Source organism: Megalobrama amblycephala, linkage group LG4 (genome assembly GCF_018812025.1).
Source record: "Megalobrama amblycephala isolate DHTTF-2021 linkage group LG4, ASM1881202v1, whole genome shotgun sequence".
Lineage (NCBI taxonomy): Eukaryota > Metazoa > Chordata > Actinopteri > Cypriniformes > Xenocyprididae > Megalobrama > Megalobrama amblycephala.
The window spans coordinates 28,299,405-28,324,118 of NC_063047.1; the positions used below are offsets into that span (position 1 = coordinate 28,299,405).

General features: G+C 36.6%; 1 protein-coding gene across 2 annotated transcripts in view; it reads left to right on the forward strand.

Moving 5' to 3' along the window:
* The window catches only part of unc5ca (unc-5 netrin receptor Ca), a 190,691-nt gene that overhangs the window by 127,631 nt on the left and 38,346 nt on the right, over positions 1–24,714 (forward strand). The window contains exons 5-8 of one of the 2 annotated variants that reach the window (XM_048188685.1): positions 2,027–2,207; positions 14,185–14,352; positions 16,162–16,326; positions 22,612–22,668. In XM_048188685.1, the coding sequence (XP_048044642.1) occupies positions 2,027–2,207; positions 14,185–14,352; positions 16,162–16,326; positions 22,612–22,668 (571 nt within the window). The remainder of the gene's footprint in view (positions 1–2,026; positions 2,208–14,184; positions 14,353–16,161; positions 16,327–22,611; positions 22,669–24,714) is intronic. The other variant, XM_048188686.1, reaches the window with a different exon arrangement.

Consider the following 24,714-nt stretch of genomic DNA (forward strand, 5'->3'; position numbering starts at 1 on the left):
CCACTACTTTTGGACCCAAATGTATATGTGCTCTCGTGTGTTAACCTGTGCAGAATTGTGTTTATTCTGAGCTTGAATCAGGCAGACCGATGACAAATATTTGAAACGGGTGTCGTATACAACAATATGCTCTCTAACAAGCACAGCTTGATGACAATAGACGAGCACACTGAGTACAACTGTCACATACAAGAGTATGTTTTATGGCGCTCATTTTATGATGCTATTGTAGAAAGATGTATGTGCGTGTGTGTGTTGAGGTGACAATAGGACTGAATACAGTAATCTGGGGGTTTAGTTTGACAGCTGGGATTTGGGTTACCTTTGCTAGATGTAATGAGATAAAATGCACAGGGAAGTGTGCATGCACGCACGAGTGATAACATGGGCGCCGCGTTTGTCACAGCTGGAGAGCGTGAGCAGCTGATTGGTTGATTTTTTCCCCCTGCTGAGCCAATGAGAGGGTGATATTTTTACCCTATTCCCTCCAGACGAGCTCTCAGCAGCCTCCAGGTACACCGCTGCGACACACATTTACACACGATCTCACACACAAACACACACGCCTGCGTCTCACTCGCCTGATTGACATACCGTGTTAATGCATCAGATGCGTATGCAAAGAGTTTGAAATGTGAAGGGTACGTTCTTGTTGAGCAGCAGTGGTGATGACTTCTCATCTTTGTATGTGGAGAAATGTGCATCTCTGTTGTAAAACCTAGTGAACTGCCTAACTAGGCAGCATTTTAAGGCATCATTGACTTGGCTGTTCCAAACTGTAGGCATCATAATGATGCCACCCAGTAAGAAACCTCATTTTGGCCAAATTCTAAGGCTGCACTGCATCCATCCTTTATAGATAGAAGCAATCCCAGAATCCACTGTGATAAACTCAGTGGAAAAATATCATCCAAGGTTTGAGTCAAGATAAATTATAGTATAAGCTTGTAAATATATATTTATATTATTTTTCTACTCCAATTTATTTTTGAAATATAATCATTTACACAGTTACTGTCATAACTTTATTTAAACATATATCAAATAATTAAGACATTACTATCAGGTAAAGTAAATATAATGAATAATATATATGCTTATATAATATAAGCTAATATTATATAGTGCATATATTTAGTGAAATGCTCCCCTCTAAAGTTTATTTCTTTAGTGAACTAACATGCTGTGGACACTAAATGACTTGCCTGAGGTAAATGTAACACCACGTGAGATGTTATTCTCAAGCTGTTTTATTGATGTCTTTCTGCGGTTGAAACACTGGTTGAGAGATTACACGTAAACGTATATATGCATAGATCGTGTGTTCTTTTTCTGCGCTTTTTCCCTGTTGTGGCGGTTAGCAAACAGCGTTGCATTACCGTGCACACCCCCTTCTGGATTGGAGTGTGGATCGCCTGTAACGGACTGAATTCATCAACTGACTGCATGCGTCGAACTACGACGAACATATGTACAGTTACACCCCTAATAGTGTATATATATATATATATATATATATATATATATATATATATATATATATATATATATATATATATATATATATATATGTATGTGTGTGTGTGTGTGTGTGTTTCTTTTATTTTATGAAGTTCTCGAGATGCTTTTCAAGATAAACCACCAGCCATTTCCTGTTTCTCCCTCCATGTTTCTTTAGATATTTAGCAGGCCTTTTTTGTGAATAAACACTGTCTCTAAAAAATCTTTTGCCTGCTTGCAGTTTCCTTTTAACATCTCCACAATGTTCTTTTTCTAAAATGTGTGCTATCGTTTTACAAAATTGCTCCAGCTCTGAGTCAGTGTTGCCCTGAGGAGTTAGCTTTGAAGCTAATTAAAACGTTTGATAATTTCAGAATCATAGGCTGGATGAATGCGTGTGCAGGGCAGGGATCGCATAAGGACGTCCTGATATTATGTGTCCCCGAGCAGCCCATCAGGTGTAGCCGTATGGATTTCACTAATGTCTTAATTGTAATTCCCCTCTCGTATTTCTATCTACGTGCAGGTGGAATGGCTGAAGAACGAAGAGATTATCGATCCTGCAGACGATCGAAACTTCTACATCACCATCGATCATAACCTGATCATCAAACAGGCACGACTTTCCGACACTGCTAACTACACATGCGTCGCTAAGAACATTGTTGCTAAGAGGCGTAGCACCACGGCTACAGTGATCGTCTATGGTGAGTATGGAGTTCATGCACAAATCTGGTTTAAATGTGCTGTGATGCACTGGAGGTTTCAACAGAGATTAAGGGCTCTATCATACATCCGGCACAATGTGGCGACAGGCGCGACACAAGTGTTTTTTGCTTGTTTTAAGCCGGACACATTTATCATTTTCACGCCCTGCGCCACGTTGTTTAAATAGCAAATGCATTTGCGCTTATTTGTGCGTCCATGGGTGTGCTGGTCTGAAAACGAGGTGTGCTCAGGTGCATTGTCGGCGTGTTGCTATTTTGAGGCAACTGAAATAGACTGCGCCATTGACCAACTGAAACCTGGTCTAAAGTCAATGGCACAATATTTTTTTTGTTATTTAAAGAGTGTGTTAATAATATGCACCTACAGGCACGCGTACACTTTGCTTATTACACACACAGGGATGCAGCAGCACACAAACATGCCAAATATTAAAAATAAAAGGATTAACCTTACTAAAAGATTATTATTGTGTGCATAAAGATAAAAATGCTTTGGTGGAATCCGGCTTTTCCCATAGATGTTTTGCTTGCGCACTTTAACCTCGTGCATGAGCAGATCCGTTTGCTCACAAATTCCGCCATTTAAATAGCGAATCCACCATGGCACGAGTGCAACTGGCTTTTAAAGGGAATGGGAGATGAGACTCTGATTGGTTTATTGCACGTTACACCCAAAACACACCCATGACTCATTAAGAGAATAAGGACAACCCTTTTAGACCATGCGCCAGGCACACTGACCATTTTTCCCATTCTTAAACTAGCAAAAGTGGATTTGTACACGCCCTAAGTGCACTTGTGCCGTGCGCTTAGACCATGCACTTAGATTGTTAAAATAGGGGCCTAAGTGTTCCTTAGTGAAGAACTACGAGCCTGATAGTAAGGTGAAGACTGAAAGAAACAAGCAGTAGTCTACACCAATGTTTCTCAAACTGGGGTTCATAAATTATGTAATAATTAATTAACATAAACTGTAAAATTAATGTAAAAATTAATTAATTTACATAAAAACATTAAATTGATTAATATTACAAAATTGGTTGAGCTTGCTGCTCAATCTTCAAATACTTGGTCAGCATTTGCCTTAGCAGTGCAGTGCGCTTTCAGAAACCCTCCACCTTCCCCAGCTCCACCTGTATACTGTAGATCTGCTACTGGTAATTCATGTATGCTGTATTGTACAGCAGTAGCATGTCTTACTTGCTCACAGCAAGAGGGTTGTGTATGTATTGTCAATGGCAAGTCCCGTACTTACTCTGCAGCAGCAGCAGCAGCAGCAATCTGACAGCAGCAATAACCATCAGCAGCAGCAAAAACTGCAGCAGCAATAACCAACAGCAGCAGCAATAACAGCAGCAATAACAGCAGCAGCAGCAATAACCAACAACAGCAACAATAACAGAAGCAGCAATAACTTAGCAGCAGCAACAGCAGCAATAATCAACAGCAGCAGCAAAAACTGCGGCAGCAATAACCAACAACAGCAGCAATAACTGCAGCAGCAATAACCAACAACAGCAGCAATAACAGCAGCAGCAGCAATAACAGCAGCAGCAATAACCAATAACAGCAGCAATAACAGCAGCAGCAGCAATAAAAGCAGCAGCAACAACAGCAGCAATAACAGCAGCAATAGCAGCAGCAGCAGCAATAACCAACAACAGCAACAATAACAGAAGCAGCAATAACTTAGCAGCAGCAACAGCAGCAATAATCAACAGCAGCAGCAAAAACTGCGGCAGCAATAACCAACAACAGCAGCAATAACTGCAGCAGCAATAACCAACAACAGCAGCAATAACAGCAGCAGCAGCAATAACAGCAGCAGCAATAACCAATAACAGCAGCAATAACAGCAGCAGCAGCAATAAAAGCAGCAGCAACAACAGCAGCAATAACAGCAGCAATAGCAGCAGCAGCAGCAATAACCAACAACAGCAACAATAACAGAAGCAGCAATAACTTAGCAGCAGCAACAGCAGCAATAATCAACAGCAGCAGCAAAAACTGCAGCAGCAATAACCAACAACAGCAGCAATAACTGCAGCAGCAATAACCAACAACAGCAGCAATAACAGCAGCAGCAGCAGCAATAACAGCAGCAGCAATAACCAATAACAGCAGCAATAACAGCAGCAGCAGCAATAAAAGCAGCAGCAACAACAGCAGCAATAACCAACAGCAGCAGTAATAACAGCAGCAATAGCAGCAGCAGCAGCAATAACCAACAACAGCAACAATAACAGAAGCAGCAATAACTTAGCAGCAGCAACAGCAGCAGCAATAATCAACAGCAGCAGCAAAAACTGCAGCAGCAATAACCAACAACAGCAGCAATAACTGCAGCAGCAATAACCAACAACAGCAGCAATAACAGCAGCAGCAGCAATAACAGCAGCAGCAATAACCAATAACAGCAGCAATAACAGCAGCAATAACCAACAACAGCAACAATAACAGCAGCAGCAATAACCAACAACAGCAGCAATAACTGCAGCAGCAATAACCAACAACAGCAGCAATAACTGCAGCAGCAATAATCAACAACAACAGCAATAGCAGCAGCAGCAGCAGCAATAACAGCAGCAGCAGCAATAACAGCAGCAATAACCAACAACAGCAACAATAACAGAAGCAGCAATAACTTAACAGCAGCAGTAATAATCAACAGCAGCAATAACCAACAACAGCAGCAATAACAGCAGCAGCAGCAGCAGCAATAATCAACAGCAGCAATAACCAACAACAGCAACAATAACAGAAGCAGCAATAATCAACAGCAGCAATAACCAACAGCAGCAGCAATAACTGCAGCAGCAATAACCAACAACAGCAGAAATAACAGCAGCAGCAATAACAGCAGCAGCAGCAGCAATAACCAACAACAGCAACAATAACAACAGCAGCAGCAATAACCAACAACAGCAGCAGCAATAACAGCAGCAATAACCAACAACAGCAGCAATAACAGCAGCAGCAGCAATAACCAACAACAGCAGCAATAACAGCAGCAGCAGCAGCAGCAATAACAGCAGCAATAACCAACAACAGCAGCAATAACAGCAGCAGCAGCAATAACAGCAGCAATAACCAACAACAGCAGCAATAACAGCAGCAGCAGCAATAACCAACAACAGCAGCAATAACAGCAGCAGCAGCAGCAGCAATAACAGCAGCAATAACCAACAACAGCAGCAATAACAGCAGCAGCAGCAATAACCAACAGCAATAACCAACAACAGCAGCAATAACAGCAGCAATAACAACAGCAGCAACAGCAGCAGCAGCAATAACCAACAACAGCAACAATAACAGAAGCAGCAATAACTTAACAGCAGCAGCAATAATCAACAGCAGCAGCAAAAACTGCAGCAGCAATAACCAACAGCAGCAGCAATAATCAACAGCAGCAGCAATAACTAACAGCAGCATCAACAGCAGCAATAACCAACTGTAACATAACAATAACCAGCAATAACCAACAATAATCAACATCAGCAGCAATAACAGCAGCAGCAATAACAGCAGTGTAGCAGACCTATTCCGCCAAGACCAAACATATCAACACTGTCATATCCAGGGTGCGAACTACGGGGTAGCTAGGGGGAGATCGGTTCCCCTTAATAAGACAAGGGCTCCCCTGAACACATGATTTGTGAAATTTTGGGGGTCTCAAAAAATATTGACAATGTGTTATTTTGACGTGCAATTCCAGTTTTGTGTAATGTGATCATTGTGGATTATTATGTGTAAAATTGCAAAAATATCATTCATTCATGCATGATGGCAATTTAAACCTAATTCCTTCAATAAAGATAACTATACATGCTCTTGTCATGAGCATCAAGGTGTGGGGCCGCTGCCATGCAAATTCCACTCGTGTTTAGTTATAAAAAAAACAAATAAAACAAGTGAGCTTCCCCAAAGTCTATGGTATAGTTCGAACACTGGTCATATCCATTACCATGCCAAACACTCAGAGTTGTCATGACAGAAATATTTAGTTTGCCTGCATGTAACTAACAACAGAACACATGAACAAGCAAATGTGTTGTTAAATTATTTAAATATTAACTTTTAGCATACACTTTACATGATTTATGATGTTTTATTTGTGTTTTTTTTTTTATCGATTCATGTATAAATCATATACAGATTTTACAGATACAGATTACCTTTTTTTAAACGTTACTTTTGCGCCATTTGCGTTTTAATGCTATAATGAAATAGTTTTGAACGTTTAACTATCTACTTTTTATGGTAGAATTACACTGTTTGACACTTCTGCTTTGACTTATCTTTATTCAGTGGTAAATTTAATAATAAATGATGCATCTGTTGTTGATTGGATGTGGAGTTGTGGGCGTTGCACTCTAAAGTAGATGCATATGAACATGAGCTTGCAGCAGAGGCTTTAAGCGGATTAAACATTTGCACATCACCAGAGAGAAGTCCAGACATTACGAGGTCAAAAAAAATGTAAACATTATGCACAGATTCATTGTTCACATTAAAATCTATAATTTAGAAAAAAAGATAGAATTTTCATTTTCATGCAGACTTTAAAAGGAAAAAAAGACTTTTGTAACCAGTGAATTTATGAGCAATCTGGGAAAGTTGACCACGGTCAATTGGGAGAAGAGCTTTCATAAAATTCATTAAAAAGTTTCCAGCTTGTAATTATAAGTTTGACGAAGACATGAATAAACCTTTTTTACTTGCTGGAAACTCATAATTACTGTAATTTCGACATGGTGTTAATGCATCATTACAGTGCTTGCAACTTTTTTTTTCTTCTGTTCACCACCTTTCCTTTCAGCAATTAATTTAATGAAAACTGCTTGTACAAACTCCATTCACATGTTGTTTTGTAGTTCATTTTCTTAGGTGTGCTATCCTTTTTTCATTAGTTTTATCTTCATACTAAAACTTTATATAGAAATGTAGCATTCAATTTGGTAATAAAAAAAATCAATTTGACTTGCATTGTTAACCCTCTCTACAGCTTGACAGGAAGTGAATAATATCATTCAATTTTCCTAGATTTTATATGAGTTATAATGTCACGTATATTATTTTAGCACATGTAAAATTATAGCTTGACCTCCTGAGGTGGACAAATGAGATTTTGATGGTTAAGCACCACCTTTCACTTCCCCTTTGTTTAAAAACAATCCAAAGCTGACTTTTTTAAAAGATTTAAGCCTTCATTTGTGGAAAGTGCTTTCACCTCTTTTCTATGCCACATTTCCTTCAGGACTCTCCATTGTACTTAATATTCTTCATAATACCAAGTCCAGCTGTGATAAATTGCTATATGGTGTGTTCAAATGTGTTTTACTGCTGATTAATAGTCCTTGTTCATGTACAGAACTTTGCAAAAAGTCCTTCAGATTTTCACAGGATTGGAGCTCCCGTCATTCACATCAAAGTCCCACACATCACCAGCCTCCTCAATTTTATTTTTATTAAAATATTTTAATTTGTCTGCATAATACTGCAGATTTTCTCCCAAAATCATTGCAGAAATGCATTTTTTATTTCTAGTAGCATCATACATTTCCTGATAGTATATTTTACCTGTGTTGACCAGGGTTAAACTTCAGCTAGTTGCCAAGGAAACATTTCTCATTTTCAGTTTCAGGTTAACCTAATGACTAAAATAAGTAAAACTAAAACTGAAATCAAATTAAAGGGGACCTGTAATGCCCCTATAATGCCCCTTTTTGTGTAATATAAGTCTCTGGTGTCCCCAGAATATGTCTGTGAAGTTTCAGCTCAAAATACCCTACAGATAATTTATTATAGCTTGTCAAATTTGCTCCTATTTGGGTGTGAGCAAAAACATGACATTTTGTGTTTGTCAATTTAAATGCAAATAAACTGCTTCTCCCGGCCCACTTTCCAGAAGAGGGCGGAGCTTTAACAGCTCACACTTCGGTTGCTCAACAACAACAAAGCTGGAGAATCTCACGCAGCCAAAATGAGGATTGTCAGTAACGGTGTTCAGCCTTACATTGTTCAAACCGGAGTCGACACTGATGGAGAGATTCAGGAAGAAGTTACAACTTTTAGAATGAAACTGGATGTTTCTGAATGGTTACTGGATAAATTTATGTAGTTGCTGTGGAGTTGATTCAACTCATCCACTAGCATGTGCCGTCATGTTCATCTTTTGTGCAAATCTAGCGTTGAATTGACCCTCGTTTGTGAAGCAGTCCGGCGTAAAATGACGGCATGGTAACAATACTCTACTACAACAACTCTTCCTCTTCTCTAAAGCAGCCCAACATGGCCTCACCCCCTTTGTTGTGTGTTCTCGGGGGCGGGGTTTATGTAAATTTTGGGCTTTGTGATGTCACCAACCCAGGAAGAAGCTTGTTGTAGTTCCTACCAGCCGTTTGTTTTAGTCCTTGAACAGCGAATTCTTCAAAAGAAAATATCTCTCTTTGCATTGAACTTTAGCGTCGTAACTTTGCAGATGTTGTTTATGTTCAAACAGCAACATTACACACTAACTAAAGTTAAAAAGTGAAATCTTAATCAAGGACCCCTTAAGTAAAAACTTTATTGCCATATTTAAAAAACAAAACAAAATTACTAAAACTTTAAAATTATGACAAAAAAGGGAAAATCTAAAAATAAAAACTAATTCAATCTATTAAGAGAATAAGTATTTCAATGAGGTTGACATATTTCCTTTTGAAACGCAAAGTTGGAGTGGAATATTTTCAAAGTGGGGTCTGCGTCCGGACTATAAGTCCTGATATAATGTAATAATAAAATACAACTGATACAGAAATGCAAATTATCTGCTTGTTTTTGTTGGTTTTTTTTGTCTCTATCAACAACTTGCGCTTCACCCGATGCGACATACAGTACTGAGGTGCAACTTATTTTCTGGAAAATAAGGTTAATTTCTAAAATTGTGTATTATTGAAAAGTGCATATTTACAGATGAGACTATTTGCGGCAATAAAACAAGCATATTGTGTTCATTACTCCCACCCACAATAACTTTGGGTTTAATCACTGTTATAATTATGAGGGGGTCCTTCATAATAAAAAATCTCTACCTCCTCACACACAACAAACACGCAGACACACATGAAAACAACTTCTACATGTCAAAATCACTCGCCACCACCCGCTGATTATCTCTGACAGGATCTCTGTCAGTGTGTGCATGTGTTTTTAGCGTCTGTCACGCATGTCACTGCACTTGCACATGTATCAATTACTCCTGCATCTGTAAAACACTCAGTCAGAGCAGAGAGTCGAGCGCATCTCTCGCACTGCTGAGCTTTTAATGGCTTGTCATCATTTTGAAAGATAGAAAATGGTCTGTTTTAGTATCTGAAACACAGAGCCACTCTCTTTCTTGACCTAGATTCTTAAAGCATGAAATCTGTTGTACTCCAAACTTTTGCATTTGTGAACTTGGTCTTCAGTGAAGCAGTCGGTAGTTGTAATATTTCCGTTTCGTCCTCCAGACAGATGATCTTCTTGTGCTGCTTTGGTGAATATGTGAGAATGTGATGTGCTGGACTAGTTTTGCTCCTGTAAAAATTTCTCTGAAATCTGTGAAAGTTTTAGCATGTTCTGTGTTCTAGCCTACAATCACAGATGAGATCTCTTTAATATCTTGATTGTTTTCCCCATAGATAGCAATGAAATTAAATGAAGAACAACTGGAGAAGTATGTTGAGATATCATTTTTTTTTTAATGATTTGCTACTTGCTCTTGCTATTCGGTCACAATTGTTACCGGGGGAGGGGCATTCTTGTACTAGAGAGCATTTGATTGGACAGAATTTTGTAGTGCAAGATGAGTCATCAGTGTTTGGTCTGTTTTCCTGGTAGAGAAAGAAAGCAGCACAACTGTTTTCAACATTGATAATAATCAGAAATGTTCAAATCAGTATATCAGAATGATTTCTGAAGGATCATGTGACACTGAAGACTGGAATCATGATGCTTAAAATTCAGCTTTACAATCACAGGAATAAATTACATTTTAAAATATATTTTAGGCTGTTTTAAATTGTAATAATATTTCACAATATTACTGCATTTTTAATAAAATAAATGCAGCCTTGGTGAGCATAGAGACTTCTTTCAAAAACATTACTGACCCCAAACTTCTGAATTGTAGCGTATATCTGCTTGTCTGTCTTTTAGTGTATCTCTTTAAACTTCTTAAAGGGATAGTTTCCTCAAAAATGAAAGTTCTGTCATCATTTACTCACCCTCAAGTTGTTACAAACCTGTGTGAATTTCTTTCTTCTTCTGAACACAAAAGATATTTTGAAGAATGTTGGTAACTAAAAAGTTGATGGGCCCCATTCACTGTAAACCCTGACGCCAAAATAACTAATTGGTTTGAGTAGGACAAACTTAAATTAAACAAATTAGTTCAGTCAAATTAACTTTTATGAGTATTTAGCACTTTCTTTTTATTTCAAGTTCACAGAACTGATATATTTTAAGTAAACTGAATTGAATTAGAATACTCAAACATTTCGGGCCAGTTGTTCAAAAAGTTTAATCTGGATAAGAATGATCTGGATTTGGAAATCCCATGTTTTGCTATCCAGGATCAGGTAATCCATCTTACTTTTGTGCTGGTTTTTCAAAGAAAAATTGGATTGGATCACCATGATCCAGATACGCAATTTTCCAGATTACCAAATCTGGATTACCAGTGCTCTACGGAGCCCCTAAAGGGACATGATGATAGAAAGAATACGGGTTTTGAATTAAATATAATATTTTTGTTGGATATTTACAGCTGTTTGGGGATTGTTTTATGGCACCAAAATCTTTTTTACTTTACAGTAGGTTACAGAAAGGCTAAATATGTAGGTTAATGTCTACTTCTAATTTATTTAACAGTTAAACTAATCAAGAGCAAAATAAAAAAATGTGTATGTATATTACATGATATAAATGTTGTATTTTTTGACCAGTTTTAAAGTTTTACTACATTTTCCTCCTGGAATCCACCTTGAAATCCTACCCTCTGTTGGGATCAGGATAATCCTGTTTTTTTGGATCAAAGTTATCCAAATCCTACTGACAAGTTTTGAAGGTTTGATCCAGATTAAAACTAGGATTGGATTTTGTGATCTAATCTGTTTTCAGAATCCTTTTGAACAACTCATTTTCAAGATTTGATCCAATCCGAAAGCCTGAATCCGATCAGATTACTTTTGAACAACTGGCCCTTCAAGTTAAGAGCCATTAAAATGAGTACAAAATAAAAATCTGCCAGTTCTGTATACTTAAACTTTGAATTTCTTAGCTTAAAAATTTTAAAGCAACTGATTGCCTCAATTTCTTTGAGTTTTGCCAACTTATTTGGCTTTGCAGCGTTAACTTCTATAGAATGAAAAAAATATATACTATGGAAGTCAATAGGGCCCATCAACTTTTTGGTTTCTGACATTCAAAATATCTTCTTTTGTGTTTAGCAGAAGAAGCGCATACAGGTTTTGGAACAACTTGAGGGTGAGCAAATGATGACAGAATTTTCATTTTTGGGTGAACTATCCCTTTAAGTTAAAAAAAAGAAACATTTCAACATTTGAACAGACCTTTGTCAGGCCAACATTGAAGGACTGTCTCAACAACCTTTGCTTTTCTACATAAAAATTCAGTTTATTTGAATTGAAATGAATACAATTCTACTTTTATTCTAGTGTGAATTGCAAATCAAATTCTTGAACTGTAAAATATACTTGGATATGATCAAATTGACTTGGTTTTACCTTTACAAATCAGTGTAATGGTTCTTAGATTCCTTGATAGACTGCATCAATGTGAGGAAGAGCAGTGATTGTTGCAGGCTTTTGGCTGTTTTGGTGTCCTTCCCTGTTTTCATTGGTAATCTTCACTGATTAAAGGTCTCTCAAATGGAGACTGTGTGGGCATCCCTTAGATAGTATCTGATGCTAAGAAATGATTCTTCTCTAGCGCTTGTTCCCGTCATCCTCTCCTCCTCATCAAAGTGGATTTAGTGAGTCAGTGTTTTGGGGTTTGGTCTTTCATGAGCGATGTCACGCTTGAGATCAGCTTGCTAATACTGGGCGAAGAGTTAGCTTTGGCTTCAAAAAACAAGTGTGTCGGTGTGTGTGTGATTTGTTACTGTGGGTTTTAAGCGGTGTAGTATTTAGTGGTGTTTGCTAAACCATCATTGTTGCTCTTACTGCTTTAACACTTTAACACATCAACTTAAACGTATTTTATTTCAGTTAGTTAGCAGAAACACTCTAGCAACCAATTAGAACACCATAGGATTGCAGTGGCAAGTTTTGCATGTGTAAGAGTCACACATTTACTTGAGAAAATGTAAAAATCTAGACTGTGGTTGAAACTTTTTTAATTCTCAGTGAAAGAGAGACAGAGCTCCTCAAATGAGGGTGCTGGAATGAGTCCTACTCTTTTGGCTGTATGGCCTCATAACTCTGAAATGAGAAAGATGGGAAGGAAAGGGAGGAATCTACTTACAGCTAATCTACTCCCTCAGATGAACCCAAAGTCACACACACACAGCTGTGGAAAGTGTGTGAGGGGAGTGCGGTAAGTTAATAGCTGCAGAGGGAGTGACACAGTTTAAGAGTTTAAGAGCTTCTGTGTCTTTCTCCGGAAGACTTAGATGGGAAGAGCATCACCTCTCAACAACAGAAGAGTTAAACACTCGATCTGTCTGTGTGTGTGTGTGTGTGTGTGTGAAGGTAATAGGATCCGTCTTTTGGAATATAAACTCTCACATACCAAACACAGCTGCTCACTGCACACACCGCAAAAATACAATTTTCTTATTCAGTATTTTTTGTCTTGTTTTCCAAATATCATCCTTAACATTCTTAAACATTCTTGCAAAATGACTTAAGATATTAAGTCTTGTTTTCTGAAAATTGTATAAAAGATAAGTGAGTTTATATACTTAAAGCAAGAAAAAAAAAATCTGGCATTGGTGTCTGAAAAATAAACTTGCTGTAATTTAAAGGGAAAACAAGTTTTTTTTTACACCATTGTCATTAATTTAACATTATTTAATAAATTATATATATATATATATATATATATATATATATATATATATATATATATATATATATATATATATATTTTTTTTTTTTTTTTTTTTTTTTTTTTTCATTATATTATATTTTTTTTATTTTCATCATAATATATATATATTAAATCAATATTTTATATATATAAAATATTGATTTAATTGTATGTATATATATATTTAATTGTATTTTATATATATATATGTATATATGTATTTATTGTTTGTCATGTATTACTTCATCTGCACCTTTTCAAGGCAAACAGCGTGCAATGCATGAAAAATGAAAAATCATTCCTTGACTAGTAATAAGAGTACAGAAAGTTTTTTATTACATTTATATTTATTCTTTTAGCAGACGCTTTTCAAGGTGACTTCGAAAAGATGCAAAATTCAATGAAAATGAAAATATCTGCGATAAATCATATGGAGTCAACAATATTAACATTGCCGCAATACCACAAAATAAGTGCAAAACAATACAGAGAAAGAGTTGCTTTATTTTAAACAACAGAAAGTGTTTTTCAGATGAAAGCGTTTACAGAGGAGCCGTGTTTCCAGACAGATAAATCCCAGCTTTTTATAGAAAAATTAAATTAAACTCTTTGAAATCAGCAGTAAAAGGAATATTACCTGCGCTGACTCACTATATATGAGTAAGGGATAATGTCGTTCATTATCGCAAAATAATGAGTTTGTTTTGCAGCGTAATATAACCGTGCACATAACACGGCTCCTTACCAAATAAAAAAGAAAATACACATGAAATATTGATTTGGGTTGATATTATTATGTGAGAAGAACGTGAGTGTGTAATGAAATGAGAGACATGAATCTAGCACAGCTCTGATTGTGTCTGCGTGTTTGTTTCCATAGTGAACGGAGGCTGGTCCACATGGACAGAGTGGTCGACGTGTAACGGTCGCTGTGGGCGGGGCCTTCAGAAACGGACCCGTAGCTGCACCAATCCCGCGCCTCTGAACGGGGGATCGCCGTGTGATGGACAGGCCATCCAAAAACTCGCCTGCACCTCAGTGTGCACAGGTACGGCTCTTTGAAATTCAGAGATCAAGATGCCACGTTTAATTTGACAAGGCTGTGAGGGACAGAAGTGCATTTATGAACCTGGGTGTCGACCATTCAGCTGAGACAAAACAAACAAGCTTAAACAAGCTTATCACATGACTTTGACCATCACTCATAATTCTGCATTAAAAAGTCCTCTATATGAGAATATATATGAGGCTAACAAAAGTGGTGAAACTAAAAACTTAGTGTAGTTTGTAAAGGAAAGATGTGTAACTCTCTCAAAATTTGTCATTGTAAAGATAATATTCTTTGAAGTATAACAATTATAGTGTTTTGAAGTAAAAAATTATTTATTTTTTAATATTACTTTATATTACTAATATTACTAATACTTAATATTACTAATCACTGCATTACATTATTTCTATTTTAGCTTAATTAATCTCTGTTATGTGCATATGGCATCATTAACTATATAGTGACATATTAAACAGTATCAAAAAAATTATCCATACATTTTTTTATATGACATCACAAGAGTGCTATTCTTTATGTACTATTATAGTATTGATTAATATTTTGAATTAGCTTTTATTTTTCTATTTTCAGTTTATTTTAGTTTAAGTTTTGGTTTTTATATTTCTATTTAGCTTTAATTTATTTTACTTTAGCTTAAGCTTATTATATTTAGTTGACAAGGAAACGTTTCTGATTTTTATTTAAGTTTAAGTTAAAAATCCATCTAATATTTTATTTTATTTCCGCTTTATTTCGAATAATAGTTTCAGTTATAGTTAAAATAATTTCCATGTAATATTTTATTTTATTTCATCTATATTTCAGTTAACAAATACCATTTGAATAGTTTTAGTTATAGCTGTAGTTAAAAATAACAGTACTGCATCACAAGCGGAACTTTTCATAAAGTTTGTAATCATGATACTCCTCTGAACCGAATTACAGTATTTCCGTCATGACGTAAGCGCACAGTGAGGTCAGTTTCTGAATGAAACATGATGAGGAATTTGGTTCAGATTTTCTCCTACATTGGCATTTATTCATTTGGCATTCGCTTTTATCCAAAGTGACTTCCAAATGAAAAATTCCTTCCAGAATCAGAAGGATGGAAAATTCACTCTGAGACTATTGAATTACAAGTGAGGAATTCCTTTCATAAAAACTTCATTCTTTTCCAGTCCAGTTTGAGTTCTCCGCCTCTTGATAGCATCAGACAAATGCATCTTTTTCCAGGCCCATCAGTTCAGCTTTCAAGCCAGACACTTCCCCTATACTTTGGCCCCTTGGGGCCCCTAAGGGCCGAACACATTTCCATTCCCTCCTGCCGGTGAGAGTCAGTTCACTGTGAAGCAGGTGAGATTAAAGCATCTGCACCCAGCAGGAGAGATGCTACAGTCAGATGCTAATGACTGACCCATATACTGCAGTGCACTTAGTCCCTGTGACAGAATCCAGAGAGAGCCTGAGAACCAGACTAGACCACAGCACAGCCATTTTATTTTATTTTATTTTATTTTATTTTTAAGGTTTCGGTTAAATATTTGTGTGCAACACGCATGAGGCTGTCCATTGTCCATGCATTGTTACTCATTTTACATGCAAAGAGTTTAGCCATTCATAACAGGGCTCATTAACATAAAACAGTCTTTAAATATAAAAATTAAAACTACCTTGACTAACATTTTAATGAACAAGGAATATAATAAAATAATACAATATTGCCTCTTTAATAAAAATAATCAGTGTGTATCACAGCAGAAGTATTTTTGATTGTGTTTATGTTGTTTCTGGTGTGTGTGTGTTTAGTTGACGGCGAGTGGGGCGACTGGAGCAAGTGGTCGGCGTGTAACACAGAGTGCACTCAGTGGAGGAAGAGAGAGTGTAACGCCCCTGCACCCCAGAACGGAGGGAAAGACTGTGACGGAGTCACGCTACAGTCGCAGAACTGCACTGATGGACTCTGCCTACAAAGTGAGTGCACTTACCCTCACACACACACACACACACACGCAAGCATATGGTTTTTATGTTTTATGGGGACTTACATAGACATAATAATTTTTATACTGTAAAAACTGTGTATTCTATCTGCCTACACTAACTCTATACCCTTAAACCTACCCATCACAGAAAACATTCTGCATTTTTACATTTTCAAAAAACATCACATTGTATGATTTATAAGCTGTTTTCCTCATGGGGACCATATATTTTCCCCAAAAGGACAAGGATTTTGGATGTTGCCATCTTTGTGGGGACATTTTATCCCCATAGGTTTTACCAGAACCACACACATGTTGGGTTTTCATGTTTTAATGGGATTTTCTATAGACACAGTGATTTTTATACTGTACAAATATAGGGTTTACCACACACACACACACACATATGCCAATCTGATGGAGTCAAGTCAGGCTGGATTCCTTTAATGTCAACATGATGTCAAAATTGAGCCTATTTACTTTGTTAATACATGTTCCTGGTCTTATTGTGAATCAGTGTTATTTTAGTATTATTTATATACTATTATAGTATTTAATTTTTTAATAGCTTTTATTTTTATATTTTCAGTTTTAATTTTAATTTGAGTTAGGTTTTAGTAGTTTTGTTACGCGCTTTTAATATTCATTTTTAATATTTCTATTTAGCTTTAATTTATATTTATTTCAGTTTTAATTTTAGTAATTTTAGTATTTCAATTTTTTTTTTTTTTCAGTTCCAAGGCAATATTTCTAATTTTCATTTAAGTTTTTCATCTAATATTTATATTTTAGGTTTAATTTCAAATAATGAAAAATAATTTTCATAGTTTGTTTTAGTTGACAATAACAATACTGATATGTAATGTTTTAATTATAGAACAGTATTTAATTATCAGAAGGATCTTATTTAGAGTGACAGAATTAAACTCAATATCCATGTATATTTACACTAAATAGTTACCAGTAAACCTTAACTACACACTATCTATTTTAAACACTCATTTATTCAGCCAAATTGAAAATAAATTAATAGTCAGCTGAGATTGTGTACTAAAAAATATCAACAGTAATTATTAACATATTAATTGACAAAAAAAAAGTTGTAAAATGCCAGGTAGGGACTTTTGGGAACACTTTTTAGTGATTCCTCAAATGAATATTTGATTTAGTTACAATAACAACACTTATTATTAAAAAAAAGTTTGTCTTCAGAATCTTGCATAAAACTTTTTTTCAGCTGATTTCACCCAGACCATGTGGAATGAATCTGTTTAGTCATTGTTTTAGGCTGTTGCTGTTGGTTGCAGCCCGTAGTTAGTTAACACAGTAATTTAACTCTGAAATACATCACATTACAAAAGTTAAATTGCAAATGTTGTTTCTTGTTGACTTTAATGCTATTAGTTGATTTGTTTATTAAAACACATAATCATGGCCTTTCATTTGTTCCAATCACTGTCACAGTAGACACAGTACAAACTGGTGGTGAGAATCTTTAAGAAACTAGTGGTTTGATGGTCTCTACAGAACTGACATGAATGTATGTAATCACCAGCCATCAGTGTGGCAGTTTAATTTGTTTGCTGGTGTTTAGAGCAGTGAGCATTGATAGAGAAAGAGAGAGAGAGAGACAGGCCGAGGATGTGATTCTCCTCTGTTTTGTGTTGTGTAATGGATCTTGTGTCTGCCTCTCTCTCTCTCTCTCTCTCTCTCCCCCCGCAGGCACTTCCTCACTAAAGTTTAAACTTTAAAAGTTCTTCCCCTTAAAAGTTGAGCAGGCACAATCCATTTAACCCCACTCAACTCAACTCAATTCAACTCAACTCTCTCAGCAGTAGCAGCTCCTGACCTTAGATTTAGGTAGGGCAGATTCTGGGTCTTAGTGCTAGTTTATGATAAATATTTTGTACGGTTTATGTTCTAATTGCTGGACACATCAGCCACACTTTTGGCAGAGGTCTAACGTCCTTGCGTTATTCAACCTGAGGGTGGCGCTCTAATGTTGATTGACAGACACGCATATCTTAGTATTGCCTTAATGTAGTATTTATTGCCTCAGAATGTTGTTTTAGAATGTTACAAGTTGTATGGAGGAATTTACCGTTCGCAAAGACCTTTAGTTACTGTTGCTACGTCCAACAAGCCTTGCCTCTCATGCCACACATAATGTGTGAAAAATACATCACGGAGCAAAGAGGACACTGACAACGTGTCGACAGACAAGACAGAGCAGGTTACTTTTGACATGAAACAAAGTATAAGATTTCAAATTGTGTAATTTTTAAGGAAATTTAAACAATAAATACAGCTTTGTGGCTCTTTAAAGGTGCCATCGAACGTTTTTTTACAAGATGTAATATAAGTCTAAGGTGTCCCCTGAATGTGTCTGTGAAGTTGCAGCTCAAAATACCCCATAGATTTTTTTTAATTAATTGTTTTAACTGCCTATTTTGAGGCATAATTAGAAATGCGCCGATTCAGACTGCGGCCCCTTTAAATCGCACGCTCTCCGCCCTGTCCCGAGCTCTCGACTCTATCACTGCATAAACAAAGTTCACACAGCTAATATAACCCTCAAAATGGATCTTTACGTAGTGTTCGCCATGCAGCATGTCTAATCGCGTAAGTATTGTATTTATTTGGATGTTTACATTTGATTCTGAATGAGTTTGATAGTGCTCCATGGCTAACGGCTAACATTACACACGGAGAGATTTATAAAGAATGAAGTTGTGTTTATGAATTATACAGACTGCAAGTGTTTAAAAAATGAAAATAGCGACGGCTCTTGTCTCCGTGAATACAGTAATAACCGATGATAACTTTAACCACATTTAACAGTACATTAGCAACATGCTAACGAAACATTTAGAAAGACAATTCACAAATATCACTAAAAATATCATGATATCATGGATCATGTCAGTTATTATCACTCCATCTGCCATTTTTCCACTATTGTTCTTGCTTGCTTACCTAGTCTGATGATTCAGCTGTGCACAGATCCAGACGTTAATACTGGCTGCCCTTGTGTAATGCCTTGAACATGGGCTGGCATATGCAAATATTGGGGTCATACATATTAATGAGCCCGACTGTTACGTAACAGTCGGTGTTATGTTGAGATTCGCCTGTTCTTCGGAGGTCTTTTAAACAAATGAGATTTATATAAGAAGGAGGAAACAATGGAGTTTGAAACTCACTGTATATCATTTCCATGTACTGAACTCTTATTATTCAACTATGCCGAGGTAAATTCAATTTTCAATTCGATGGCACCTTTAATGTGTCGTGACAGATCGCTGTAGCACCTCAGTTCAAGCTCAGCTCAGTTTCCTAGTTCATTTATAGCATCAAATAAACATGAATAATTTGTTTCAGCCGCTGAAAGATGTCAGTTCACACCATTTTTCAAGTTCGAGTCCACCGATGTTAATCTCCTAATCCCTTGATTGCTTTGTCAGACAAAATGGTGGATTCGGTGCATAGACTGTAAAAAAAGATGGACGACGCACCTTCACTCTCTTCCATTGTAGTAAGTGAAGCTGCCTATGTGTCAATATGGCGCTGACATCTTGAGTCGCATAGTGAACTTGGAGCCTGAGTCTGCTCAGTAGTGAACGTGAAGTGGAGCCAAGATATCAATGTCCCGCCCAAACTCATAACAACTCATTATGTCGGTGTGAAATAAACATTTATGGAAAATGTAGAAGTGAAAATTCCAATCTCCTCGCGATGATCCAGAAAAAAAGCCTGTTGGCGCCTCAGTGACTACTTCACTCAGAGAGGCTGTCAATCTCAGCTGTCAACCATGATATCACACCCCCGTTTTTATAGCATCAAATAACTAACTAAAACCAAACTTATTTAAAGAATGAACACTTGAACTAACACCAGCGTGATAAAAACTGCCTAAAATGACAGAAACCATCTTTGGAAAAAAGATGTTTAAAGTGTAATTTGATTGTTTAGTTTGTCTCACATCCCAGTACATTTCATGGAGAGGGCGGGATTTATGACCTATACTGCTTCCAGCCACCTGGGGGCGATTGAGATGCTTTGGCTTCACTTTTCAGGACTTGTGCGGCACGCTTGATTTGGCGTTATGATTGGTTAGATCGCCTGTCAGTCAAACTCCTGGCAAAGGGTCAATTCCTGTGAGGAAAAGAAAGTAAGTTTCTATTCTCAGAACAAAGAAACAAACAATAAGTGCAACCATAATCACACTCTCTCAATATTCAAAGTGCAAATAAGACCAAATTTTTCTTTGATACAGAGCTAAGAGATGGTTACAACTACACTGCCCAGCCTAAGATAGCTTTCATATTGAGAGATATCTGTATTCATCAGGGAGCCGCTTTCAAAATGCGGGAAATCTGCCCCAATGGCTCTCAATTAGAGTCCGCTGCAGTTCCATTTTTCACCACAGATTTACATTGGAAAATAGTGGGTCGCTGTAGAGCTGGTCAGGGCTCAGACACCCTCTGCCCCGCCTAATATCATAATACATGGCTACCAAAGCCATACATTAATTTTTAATATATCCTGATCATTAAAATAGTCTTCTTAAAATAGTCTAGAAAATCTGAAATTATTTGTTACAGAATGCTGAACACATTTACAATTTATTATTGATTCAGTTTACAGTCCAGTCCAAAAGTTTGGAACCACTAAGATTTTTAATGTTTTTAAAAGAAGTTTCGTCTGCTCACCAAGGCTACATTTATTTAATTAAAAATACAGTAAAAAACAGTAATATTGTGAAATATTATTACAATTTAAAATAACTGTTTTCTATTTGAATATATTTCACAAAGTAATTTATTCCTGTGATGGCAAAGCTGAATTTTCAGCATCATTACTCCAGTCTTCAGTGTCACATGATCCTTCAGAAATCTTTCTAATATGCTGATCTGCTGCTCAAGAAACATTTAATGTGTACATTTCTACAAAATATTTGTGTACAATATTTTTTTTCAGAATTATTTGATGAATAGAAAGTTCAAAAGAACAGTGTTTATCTGAAATCTAATCTTTTGTAACATTATAAATGTCTTTACTGCCACTTTTGATTGATTTAATGCATCCTTGCTGAATAAAAGTATTCATTTCTTTAATTTCTTTTCAAAAAAATAAAAATAAAAATTCTTACTGACCCCAAACTTTTGAACGGTAGTGTATAATGCTACAGAAGCTTTGTATTTCAGATAAATGCTGTTCTTTTGAACTTTCTATTCATCAAGGAATCCTGAAAAAAAAAGTACACAACTGTTTTCAACATTGAAAATAACCATAAATGTTTATTGAGCAGCAAATCAGCATATTAGAATGATTTCTGAAGGATCATGTGACACTGAAGACTGGAGTAACGATGCTGAAAATTCAGCTTTGCATCACAGGAATAAATTACTTTGTCAAATATATTTAAATAGTACACAGTTATTTTAAATTGTAATAATATTTCACAATATTACTGTTTTTTACTGTATTTTTAATTAAATAAATGTAGCCTTGGTGAGCAGACGAAACTTCTTTTAAAAACATTAAAAATCTTAGTGGTTCCAAACTTTCGGACTGTACTGTATATAGAGGTCTAATTTTTTGGATGAATATTTTGGTGGGGCAGACGAGACATTATTACTCCAGTCTTCAGTGTCACATGATCCTTCAGAAATCAGTTTAATATGCTGATTTGCACAATAATTTTTTATTGTCAATGTTGGCAACAGTTGTGCTGTTTTATATTTTTTGTGGAAATCATGATTTGAATTTTAAACAGATGAACAGAATTTTTTTGTAACATTTTAAATGTCTTTACTGTCACTACTTTTGATCAATTTAATGCATAAAAAAAAAAAAATACTGACCCCAGATATGGCCAAAAAAAAAAAAAAAAAAACTAGTCAGTGATAGCTTGACTCTAATTAAACTGCTCTACATTATGAAAAGAATGTAGATTGTCTACAGTTTCAAACTAGTATTCCCACAACTAGATCAATGTCACAGTGTGATAACTGAATGTTTACCTGATTACCATCTCACCAGGGGAGCCTGACTGTTAGATGTTGCCAGCTGACATGTGTGTTGGTATGTTGTTTCCCTCCCTGTCGGTGAGGTTTCACATGATTTACCATCTGCACGTCCAGTTTCTCATGCTCTCTTTACACTGTATCTTCTGTTCAGGCGTTTCAGTCTCACATCACCAAATCACATCTCGCTGTTTTTGTTTGACATTCATATTATTTTGTCTAATACCCCCTTCCTCTCTCTGAAGGTTCAGTATATCAGCTATCCGTTCAGCCTAAAGGGACGGGAGAGGAGGGGTTTACATGTGAGTGTCTATTTTGTCTTTCATTTTCTTGCTTTGGATTCCTGGGTCCGTATCTCTTGTCTCGCAGTATCTTTGGCTTTATATTTTTTCGCTTGCGCTCTGTTCCTTGTCTACGGGAGTGAAAGCATGCTGCTGTCTGTTTGTCAGAGTCCTTTGATTTGGTGTTTTGCTTCGTGTTTTGCACCATTTTAAGTTCTGTGTCTTGTTTCTCTGCTCATCTACACATACACGCATCTCTACATCTCTCTCTCTCTCTCTGTTTTCCGCTCAGCACATTCACAAAGTTGAATGGAAACCTGAACACCTCTGGAGTAAAGTCAGGCTCGACTAAAGTCTGCATGCTGTTTGAAACGAGAGAACTCTCTCTGGTCTTGCAGTATGACCTGAAGCATTTCAGTAATTCTCTTTAAAGGCAACATGAAATGAAAATTGATCCCATTTACTTTCTTCAGAAATTTCCTGGGCCTTGTTTTTTCCCAATTCATCTGTGCATGATATTTCAAGATAAAAGGCCAGATGCTATTTGATCCCCAGTGTAAATAGGATTTGTGATAATGGATGGATGGGTGGAAGGATGGATGGATGGATGGATGGATGGATGGATGGATGGATGGATGGATGGATGGATGGATGGATGGATGGATGGATGGATGGATGGATGGATAGATAGATAGATAGATAGATAGATAGATAGATAGATAGATAGATCATGTTATTCATTCATATCAGTACAGAAAAGTTTTGCATTTTAATGTTACATGTCTTTCTTTAAACAATATTCTTTTCAGCTGATGTGATCATGGCTGTGTGGGCAATAAACAGTAATATTAACCAATAACATCACAGCCTACTCTTAACGATCCAATCAAATCCTGATGGATAAAATCAGGTCCCGCCCTTCACTCAATATTCTGCGTCACGCTGTGGAGGTTAAATGCCTTTTGAATGTCATTTCATGTTGTGTTTAATGGGAACCGGCAGCTCCTGAGCAGAGGGTAATCCGCATATACATGTTATTTACCTCGGTGGCTTTAAACTTCTGTTCTACAGATAATAATAGCAGATGAAGACTGTGATGCCTCTCTCATGGTGTTTGCCCTTTAAGAGTGTTTGACTTTAGATGTGAGCTTAGGGTTATTGTAGAGATTCTTCAAACTGGATTAAAACCGAAATATTTGTTGAACATGAAACCCTGAGAGATGAACCGAGGTGAATATCAAACAGCATGATTCAGGCTTTCATTACAGGCCACCACAGCGCTCTGTTCTTCATGAAAACAACTCATCAGTCATAACATCAGTCAGCCTGCTTCTTGTCTGTGATTTTACCATATTTTACCCTCCTTTTATCTGTTTTGTTTTTATGTTGTCTTTCTGCTCTTTATGATGGGCTCACTTTTGAGCAAATGAAAGGCACTTTCAATTCCAGTTTTAAAGATAAACAGAGTCGAGTCGTGGCTGGTGGCCCAATGGTTAGTCATCCAGGCTGCTTAAACAACGGTTGCAGGTTCATTCCTGAAGCAGAGAGTTAAGGTCACGACAATAACCCATCAGCAGGTGTTTACATGTAGTAATGTGTGTGAGACCACATAAAAGCCATGCGGGCACTGGTCCACCCAGAATACAATCGTTTGGTAATAATGGAGAAAAGCATAATCATTTTAATTGCAAAAATCAGCTCAAATGCATCATGTTTCTGTTTAGTTTAGTTTCAGAAATGTGTTTGTATTTTAAAATACAGTTATGTTAATAATTAGCATATGATGAACTGAAATGGGTCATGCATGGTTTGCGTAATTATGCAGTATGCGTTGAGTTGTGCAGATAAACTGATGTCATCTGCTCTGCCTATTGTGAATAGCATATTTCTATTGAATTTTTTTTTGACAGTACAGAAAATCAGATTAAATCTTTAAAGAGGAGGGCAGAGCTTCAAGAGCTCATGCTCCGGCATACTAACAACAACAAAACAGGACAATCTCCCGCACTGAAAATGTCAGAAACTGTCAGTAGTGGTGTTCATTTCGAACTGGAGTCAGACAATTAT